Source organism: Genypterus blacodes, unplaced genomic scaffold (assembly GCF_046128005.1).
Source record: "Genypterus blacodes isolate CSIRO-AG114 ecotype Tasmania unplaced genomic scaffold, CSIRO-AGI_Gbla_v1 ptg000007l_1, whole genome shotgun sequence".
Taxonomy (NCBI): Eukaryota; Metazoa; Chordata; class Actinopteri; order Ophidiiformes; family Ophidiidae; genus Genypterus; species Genypterus blacodes.
The window spans coordinates 4,664,933-4,674,442 of record NW_027466821.1 but is presented as its reverse complement, the minus strand read 5'-3'; the positions used below and the strand labels follow the sequence as shown (position 1 = coordinate 4,674,442).

The window sequence follows — 9,510 nt, the reverse complement described above, 5'->3', positions numbered from 1 at the left end:
CCTCGACAATTTTGTGTCCATTTATCATTGATGCATATTCTTTGTGAAAACATTAACTTCCTTGTTGTCTTGCTGCTTCATCAGAGTCTCTGTGCCAAAGGTCTAAAGGACATAGAATAGGTGTATGCCGCTCAAATCTTTACTTATTCCTTAAAAAAATGCAGATAACAAAACAGCAACAACAACAAGGGTTTCTTGACCAAATGGCAGTGCTGAGCAGCACAGCCTAGTAGGTAAATTTTCTCAGTCATAAATCTCCTTATTTGGGCTGGCTGAACGCTTTCACTCCTGGAGCCATGATGTCAACATGCAGAGGTGGGTGTACCCTGCTAACGCGTCTGGGTGTGGTGTCCAGCAGACAAGGCTGTTTTTATATTGCTCACATCAACGGGGCCCACTGAACTGTGACACAGCACCTATATTTAGATTAAGGTTATAAGCGCTCCCTGGCTTGCAGCATTTGCTTCATTCAGCATGAAACTGGCTATCACTGAGGGGGTTTCAGTGGAATCACACATTGCTGCTATTGCCTAATCTCATCAGAAGAGGTCTGGGAAAATCTGTTATAGACTAACTCCTGAGTTCAACAAATAAATGGTTGATCCTTTTTCAGTTTTATTTTCATTTGATCACCAAATGTATAGGAACAAAGAGAAAGTGTTTGATAAGTTCTGACCCAGATGAATAACAAATATTGTGGAAGGGTATCAAGCTTAGTAAAAACTAAAATTAAACAAAGTTAATGGAGTTGATCCAGATGCAGGATGGATTCAGGAATTGATCTCTTAACATTTATCTCTTAAGTTTTCTATAATTCTGCAAATTTCTTACAAAGTAACACACCGATCCCAATGAAAATGGGAACTCAATTTATTCCACGGTGACTATAAATAGGTGCAATGGAAAGTCTTGGACATATTAGGCTTTTTAAAACCTTATTGTAACCAAGTGAAGGCTAGAAAATCACATTTACATGATCAAACAGACAGAGGTGTGGGTTTCAGTTCCTTTGATGGCCAATTATACACTATACAACCCACATCAATGTCCAGAGGAGGTTAAAAGATGCAAATTGCCGTCTCTGCTACCTCAGGGCTGTAGAGTAGTGGGCCAGGACACCACTTCACATTCATGTGCCACGACATATAGCTTCACAGCAAAACCTGCCTCTGTGGCTTACACTGTCTGATCCCACTCTGATTTATAGGCTCTACTCTTCTAATGAGCTGATTGATTTCAGGTATGGCACTGGCACCTAGGTCACAGAGAATGAGGAGCCCTATTGTCCAGCCTACCATATTATAAAAAAAGAAAAAGCATTTTTATTATCTTACTGGAGTCTTCTCCTTCAGGCAAAACGATTGTGCAGTGGTTCGCAGTCCCAAACATGAAATAGGTTTGAGAAATGAGTGAAAAAAAGACATGGCTTCATCTATGTCTTTTTCAAGTCCACTACAAGTCCAAAACTGCGTTAACTTAGGTCACTTAAGGGTCATTGTTTCAAAAAGACAAAATTTAAAGCGGAAGAAACATTCTTGGAAAAAACATCTTTGGTGTGTCCAAGAAAACATTCTTTTAAAATGCTGACACTTCTGCTGTGGAAGTTCCTGAAGAAGTCACAGTGTCATCAATGTCTCTCTTCTCTTTTTCCTGATTGTTTTTAGAATGCCGTGTCCTGTTCCCAAGCTATTTTTTCCCCGTGCTGATGAAACCCACCTTAACCACATGAAATGAATAAACAAAGAAACACACTAACAACCTAAAATTAGGGCTGGAAATTCCCAAACTGTTCACATTTCGCGGGTATGGTTTCAGTGGCAGGACTACTGCATTTTTGCAGGTTGGGAGCGACGCCATGACACATTGTCTAAACCTGCTTTGTTAATCAACCAATGCTCCTGTATTAATTAACCTGAAATAATAGAATATAATAAACCTATGAAAACTGGGATGAATTGCCAGTGTGGAGGTGAGAGGTCAGAGATGTCCTCCCATAGCGAAAAAGAGAAGAGGATAAAGGTTCTTCTCGTTGTTCAATAGTTAAGTAGCTTTGAGTTTCTACTGTTATTGTAAACGCTCGTGATCACTCTCAAGGTGGAACTGTAAGACAGGATAGGTAGACATGATACATTTACAAATTTAATTCTACATATTGCATCTTGGTGACGCTACATGTCACACAACAAACGTATCCATCCAACAATTTTAAACATCTCTTCCAAGCTTTATTACAAAATGGCAACATCAGGAGAAAAGGTGAGCTCAGCTGCTTCTCAGTTTCCATTTTAAGGCAGTTTGAGCAGGGTTGTGATGTTTTGCAGTGAAGATACACCAAAACCACAAAAAAAGAATAATTATTACACAAAAGTCTACAACACACGATAGAACATACACTGTACACAAACTTGACAGGGCAGGGTGACTCTTCACACATCAAGACAGGAGTTTAGGAGAAACAATGGGCATTACTGCAATTGCTTTCACTAGTTACAGAGGTCTTCCAAGAAAGAAAAAATAAAACCAGATTCAATGCTTTTCAGTTGCTTTTTACAAGCTTAATGTAACATTTGCTTTCCTGCACCACAAATTGAAAACACTAGGAGTTGCGAAAGACTTCTCACCTGTGTCTGCCCCACATAAAAGTCCCAATATGTTCCCAGAAATGTTTCCAGGGTTAAAAACGTGCAGAAGTTCAACATTATGTCACAAAAGTCTAAAAAATATCAGAAATTGTATGCTTATGATTCTTAAACTGTAAATATATAGTGTTAAGCTATTTAATCAGAAGGCATGGTTTCCATTTAGGCTATTTAAGGGTTATTATACTGTATAAAGAGACTTTCTGTGATGTCAAAACCAAGGTATGAAAATGTTGCTGTAACTCAGCCCTAATGGTCAGCACATCACCATCTTCTTAGTCCCAACAATCACTGGAAGCAACTGCCTCCCTTTCTTTGTTATTTGTTCATTTTGGCCTGCTGAGTCTCCTTTAGCCAGATTTTGACCGTTCTCTGGTCAAATCAATGAAGAAAACATCCCAGAGACGGTCTTCATTTAGTACATAATCAACCAACATGACTGATGATGTACAGTAGCTGTATGAATGGAACTTGAGCCCCATGGCTGGTGTAAAAATGTAAAAATGGTACATATGTGACTAAACTGACTGTTGGTGCTTGATGTTTGCTGTGCGAGTACGAGTGCTTTGAGGCTTGTGTCATCAGCGTGTGGGGGTAAAGAGGCTGACATGAGAGAAAATTGTCCAACATTCCTTCATGTGAAATTGTGTGTCAGGATTCAGTTGGGGAGGGCTGGCTGGGTGCTCCATTGCGGGTGCGGAGCTGGGATTGGGCAATGTCAGCCAAGGCGCTCTGTATCTTCTCTAGCAGCATATCTCCGCGATAAACCACCTCCTCTAGACGAGCCGCCGCCTCGTGGTTCTCCTCCTCCAGCTGCCGTAGACTGGCCGCCTGATGAAAGGACACGGTTAAAAATTAGCCTCAACTGCATTTAGTCCGTTTGTCGTGCGAGCATGTATCTCTGTTCATTCAGCTAGAAATGTATGCAAATTAACATGCGGCAAAGAAAAGGACAAATGTTGAGTTTCACTTCTTGCACTGATCTGTAAAAGGTTGCACTGTTTGTCCCAAAAGCCTAAGAAGAGCAGAATTTGAGCTGAGAAGCTGGAAGACCCTCTCAAAGGCTTAACTGACAATTACTCACAGCACTTCAATCTCTCTGCAGTGTCACGTACAATAAAAGGACAAACCAATTTTGCATTCTCTTGAGCAGCTTGCAGTGTAATGTGTGTGTAATGTGGAGAAGCTGAAGCTGTGAACTGTGGAGTGAGTTAGGTATACATTACTTTTCTAATGCTCTTGTCTGTAATCCTCTATTGGTTTAGGATGGAAACCCCCTCAATGAGACTTCTAATCCATTTATATAAACATAGCCCTGAGTGATGCTGAGGGCATTTTGCATGGCCAGTGACTCAGTGATGCCAGAACAGACTCCATACCATACAAAGCTTCATTTGGCCTCGTCATTCCAAGATTCAATCAGACTGTTGGTGATAACTTAAGATTGGAATGCAACTCACAAGTGCCAAGCTCAAGTTTTAGGTGCTGACACAGTAACAAAAACTGATGAGAGAAAAAAATTGAGGAAATGAGACAATGTGAGACTCGGGTTGTGGTCACTTGCAGAGCTGTATCTTGCTCATGTGAGTTCATCTAATCTACAACAACTGTAGTCTGTTTGCTGCAGTTCAAACAATGGTTTTAAGACATTAAAGACACGATTCAGGAATGAAAAAGTAAATAAGACCACCAAAAAGGAATACATTAATTATTTTGTATATGTGCAGGCTTTGGTCGGTTTATGTATTAAACTATATAAGCACCACTGAGGCTTCTTGCCATAAATACCCAGACGTGCGGTCTTAGAATACCAATAAGCAGACATCACTTTGTTTTTGAAAGAGGGAAGCATTCAAACAGGAAGCAGTTGTCTCCTGGCTCCCTCTACTGCCTGAATTATAGAATAGATACTAACTAATAACTAGGGGTATTAGTGCGTGCGTGCGTGCGTGCGTGCGTGCGTGCGTGCGTGCGTGCGTGCGTGCGTGCGTACCTGCAAAGCTGCTGTTGACTCTTCACTGGGCAGAGAGTCGATCAACACGTCCACATCTTTGGCTGTTCTTGCTATTAATGCTGCAAACAGCTGTGCGTATTCTAGGGACACTTAAAAAAAAGTGTGACTGTTAGGGGGAAGAGATCAGCTGGAACTAGTGAGGGGAAACAGGACAAGAATGAAATGAAAGAAAGGAAAGCAAAGGAAAGGAAAAATAAGAAAGGAAGAACATGAAATGTAGAAATTCGAGACAGGGATTATCTAGAGAGGGGATAGCAGACAATTGAGCAGGACATAGAATATATATATATTATATATATATACTGTAGAGAAATCAGGCTTTAAATGTCACCTTCGGTTGGGTTTGATGACTGATCCCTGCTAATGGCCGTCTGGATGTTACTGAAGGCTGCAGGAGGTGCACACTGCTGCAGGACGCCAATGGCGTTACAAAACTGATCTGCAAGCTGCAAACACAAAACAAGTTACACTTTGAACAAATGAAGTGAGCAAGTTATTGATCTAACACAGACTGAGTGAGAGGCAGAGTTTAAAATGATTAACATATTGACACAAATGAAGATTATTAACCATTTAAGCTGGTAAATGTGGGGTATGCTTCCAATCTTTGTTTGACATATGAGCCTTTGTTTAAAATATTTAATTTAAAAAAAAACCCTGGATTTTATAAAACGTGAAATTGGTGAAGCTGGAGTCAAAGTGGTGGCACGTCGTATCAACATCTGGTACCAATAAATAAGTCCACATGCTTTGAAAATCAAAACATAAAGGAGAAATATTTAACAGAAATTTAAGGCTTACAAACACATTTGTGGGGATGTGGGATAATAATGTATCAAAGACAAAAAGCAGATCTAGACACTGAACAACAACACTGGGCAGCATATTTCTTAGTAACGGTAGCATCGTTAGCTGGTAAGAGAGCCAACGAAGCAGACAAGGGCATAACAGCAGACCCTCAAGTGAAATGAGTTATTACACTACAGTGAGACGCGTCGCTGGGCTTAAGCATATCATTTAAAGACATTTTACAAAATGAAAAATACAGTATATTCCATACCGAATTGACAGCATCCTGAAGTTGGGTTAGCCTGTCCGCCATCTTTTCTATAGCTCAAGGAAGTCTCACTGTCATTCTCGCGAGAATGTCCTAGACTAGCTTGTATGAGATATGCTCTAACCTCGCGAGATTGTGTCCACAATCTCTGGTTGAAGCTTTAGCTTCACGCCATCGTTTAAGTTAGTTAAATCGATAAAGTCGACACAGACTGGTGACCAGCGAACGAGAGATATTTCTAACCTGCCACATTCACAGAGGTTGACATTGCATTGTATTTAAAACAGACCAGAGCTACATTTGAGTTTCTCTTCGCTCAGTGATGGGGACCAAGGTTAGCTTGTAGCTAATGATAGCTACCAAACATCAACAGGAAGTTACGGACGAGCTAAATTCCAATGTCCTACTCTTTGAGCTCTCCAGGTACAACCAACACTTTGACATTTGCCACACAACTAGCAAGATTAAATCTGAGTATTAAGAACTTGATAGTTGAACACATTTTGAAATATGAGCCTTGAAAGGATTTGAACGGTAACTCTGTTAGCAGTTTAGCTAACATATTAGCAAAGACCTCAGTGTTGATAATTCAGTGTTAATGATGCAAGCATGAATGTTTTAAAAGGCATAGGAGAGAGAAAGGATAAAGCTGACTGATGTTTTTCATTAGTTTACCAAGAGTCAAAACAAATCTACTGTGAGTTTGGTGTTCATCCGGCGACATTATTGTATAATATGTAATTTGATAGTAGCTGTAAGCAACAGATATTCCTGTAATAATACGGTCAGTTGTTTAGAACACCATTCGGGCTAGGAGACATTGGCAACATACTACAATATTGCTGTTGGTTGGTTGAGAAGAAGCAATAATTGGTATTAACAATAAAAGCAGGTGACAATAATAATAATGATGTGTTTTTGCAGTAATGAACTGTACCTTAGAGAATGTCCTGGCTGATGCCAAGTCATTGGTGGAAAGGCTTCGGAACCATGACAACGCTGCTGAGATGTTAATCGAACAGACAACATCCCTCAACAAGCAAGTAGAGGCCATGAAACAGGTGGGCGATCACAGCATGGTGGCAATATAATGGTTACTTTAAATACCTCTTCAAATCCAGGTTAAGTCGACACTTAATGAAGGGAAGGACTTATGTCTGATTTTAGACACAGTTACAGCCGTCTGAGGCAATGACACCTGTTCATATTTGGTCCTAAATCTTTGTTTTCTCTCTCTTGTTGACAGTACCAAGAAGAGATTGATGCATTGAACCAGGTTGCACGGCATCGACCTCGTTCCAGTCTCGTCCTGGGAATCCAACAGGAAAACCGGCAGATTCGGGATCTCCAGCAGGAAAACAAAGGTATGATGGTGTGAGGAACATGTGGAATGCCATGACAACCAAAGTTAAGTTCAGTTTAACAATGTCACACTTAAGGCGTCAGTTACTTTGCAGTGATATTTATGATGGAATGTTATGTGCATGCATTTAGTATCTTGTATAATCATGTATAATTTATTGACACATTGTTTATTAATAGTTATTACTCCCTGTGTATCCTCATGTTTGAGTTTCTGTTGTTGGAGTTGGCTCCTTCTGCTCACTGCCAGTCAAATTTATGTATGAAAATAAATATTGCTTGTCGGGGACGGTGCTAAGTTTACTCCCAACACTTGCACACCTGCAGAGCTGCGGTCGTCGTTGGAGGAACACCAGTCTGCGTTAGAGCTCATCATGACCAAATACAGGGAGCAGGTGTTCAGGCTCGTGGTGGCCAGCAAGAGGGACGACCCGGCCATCGTGACACAACTGAAAGAGCAGCACACCACAGTCAGTACATGCAACTATTTGGGCTTTTAGAACTAAGATCGATGACAGGCCCTTGTTAGAGAGACTTCCTAAAGATACCGTATGTTATTGGCTTTTGAGGTTTGAAAAGTTTTCAAAGTATTCTCTTTCTCTGTTTACTGCTATATTGGTTTCTTGTTGATAAATATTAGTGAACTGCATTGAAACCTCTCTCCTCCTGTATTACGCTGAAGAGAAATGCTATCCGCACATTGAATACATATTTCTTTGCTTACATCTTTGCAGGAAATGCAAGCACACATAGACAAGATTAATGAGATGGCCTCTGTGATGAGGAAGGCCATAGAGGTGGATGAAGGGCGACTATGTGAAGACGAGGAGAGGATCAAGCAGCTAGAGGTAAATGCAGATCCGGAAGTTGTACAGTTACAGGACATTGTAGATTCCTTTTTTCCTGTTTTTCCGAAGTAAGAAATGAGGTCTAAATGTATATAAGGATAATAAGTGCCTCTGATGAGCTAAGCATGTATCTCTCTCTCTCTCTAATGGATGACAAAATGTGGATTTCTGTAGCTGTTTACACTTTGAATCCACCTTTTTGTCAGCAACATTCTAAGCACTTAATCACACCTTCACGCCAGCAGGATTATGGGATTTTGTCAACATTACAGCTGCATGATGCTCGTAACGATAGATGTATTTAGAAGAACATTTACGTTGCTATATAGGTCAACTTCAGCTGCAATATTTTTATTTTCTATGAATCTTTTTAATATTGTTTTTTTTAGATTTGAGGACCGCAACACATTTTTCCCCTCTCCCGCTCCATTCACACCTGAGTTACTAAATTTGGTGTTTTTAATCAATTCTAAACGTCAATGACTCATCAGTGAAATTAACACTTAAACCCCTGTTGAATTTCTAACGTGGAATAAAGAAACATGCTTCAAGATTGAATAAAACATCGAATTTCCAGGGTTACCAAGCAACATATTACCCTATAAATAATGTATTGTCTGCTATTAAAATGACTTATAGCTGGTAAACTGTGTTGAGGAAAACTATTGTTGTGTATCACACATTTGTGTCTGTTTGCAGCTGGAGAACGGCGGCCTCCGAGAACTGCTGGGAATCAGTCGCGAGGCGTTCCTGCTCCTCAAGAGGGAAGAGGCGTCAGAGAGTACGTCGCTGTCACCGCTGTTGACCAGCGGCGACGTCAGCCTACGGAAGAGTTAGAGCCGGCCACTGCCCAAACCCGCTGCATCTACCCTGTACAGAGTGTACAGCCCAAGGCCACATACCACTTAACCTTTCATGCCACAGACTCTTCCAGCAAGCCGCCTCGCTTCTGTTGTGTTTGAAGCACAACACATGTCCGTCTGTCATTAAGACACACGCAGCCCATAACACCTTTTCTTTTCTTTTCTTTTTTGATGAGATCTCTGGTATCTTTGCTAATTTCCCTAGCATGCGTGAGCCTGTGGTGCCTGTGAGGTTTTAAAGTGTGAATGATGATTGGGGGAAAAAACGCTTGAATGATAATAAAAATACAAACATGAAATTAGATCTGTTGAGTTTATTGTGTTTGAAACAGAAAGCATAAGCCCCATTCCAACATTGTTTGTGCCCCATCCTAACTATTCCAAGCACAACAGCGCCACAGAGTGCATGCTTTAAGCATGAGAATGGCTACTTCTCTATAAATAATAGATTCCTCTTACATATGTGCCTCGTAAAAATTCGATTTCACTTTCTTGTAAATGTATATCAATATTTTTACTCCTGAAAATATTCTAGTCACACTGAAAAAGGGAATGACATCCACCCTCCTCACTTGTGCTCCGAAGTACAGACTTCTCTGAGTCTGCCTAACGTTCTACCTCAGCTCACCGAACTTTGTACTTAGCAAGTCAGCACGTTGGCATACAGCCTTGGCCTCGGTTTCCATGTTGCAGTGTGACTCATGAAAGGGAATTCCCCCCGTCAGCT

At 40.7% G+C, this 9,510-nt stretch overlaps 2 protein-coding genes across 4 annotated transcripts; one reads left to right on the top strand and one right to left on the bottom strand.

The window, feature by feature from the left end:
* Positions 1-2,203: 2,203 nt before the first annotated feature.
* On the bottom strand, positions 2,204-5,843 carry med21 (mediator complex subunit 21). Of its 2 annotated transcripts, none has more exons than XM_076152931.1 (4): positions 5,714-5,843; positions 4,985-5,099; positions 4,633-4,742; positions 2,204-3,470 (listed from the first exon to the last, which is right to left on the bottom strand). In XM_076152931.1, the coding sequence occupies exons 1-4, from the start codon at positions 5,753-5,755 to the stop codon at positions 3,291-3,293; spliced, it is 447 nt and encodes a 148-aa protein (XP_076009046.1). In that variant the 5' UTR covers positions 5,756-5,843; the 3' UTR covers positions 2,204-3,290. The 2 variants fall into 2 exon arrangements, with proteins under 2 accessions (XP_076009046.1, XP_076009054.1); XM_076152939.1 differs by having other exon boundaries at positions 4,633-4,733.
* A 2-nt stretch (positions 5,844-5,845) lies between these two features.
* On the top strand, positions 5,846-9,033 carry fgfr1op2 (FGFR1 oncogene partner 2). Of its 2 annotated transcripts, none has more exons than XM_076152908.1 (6): positions 5,846-6,133; positions 6,635-6,771; positions 6,957-7,074; positions 7,400-7,542; positions 7,807-7,920; positions 8,620-9,033. In XM_076152908.1, exons 1-6 carry the CDS (start codon positions 6,109-6,111, stop codon positions 8,755-8,757), a joined length of 675 nt encoding a protein of 224 aa, XP_076009023.1. In that variant the 5' UTR covers positions 5,846-6,108; the 3' UTR covers positions 8,758-9,033. The 2 variants fall into 2 exon arrangements, with proteins under 2 accessions (XP_076009023.1, XP_076009032.1); XM_076152917.1 differs by lacking the exon at positions 5,846-6,133 and adding an exon at positions 6,146-6,244.
* The last annotated feature ends 477 nt before the right edge of the window (positions 9,034-9,510 follow it).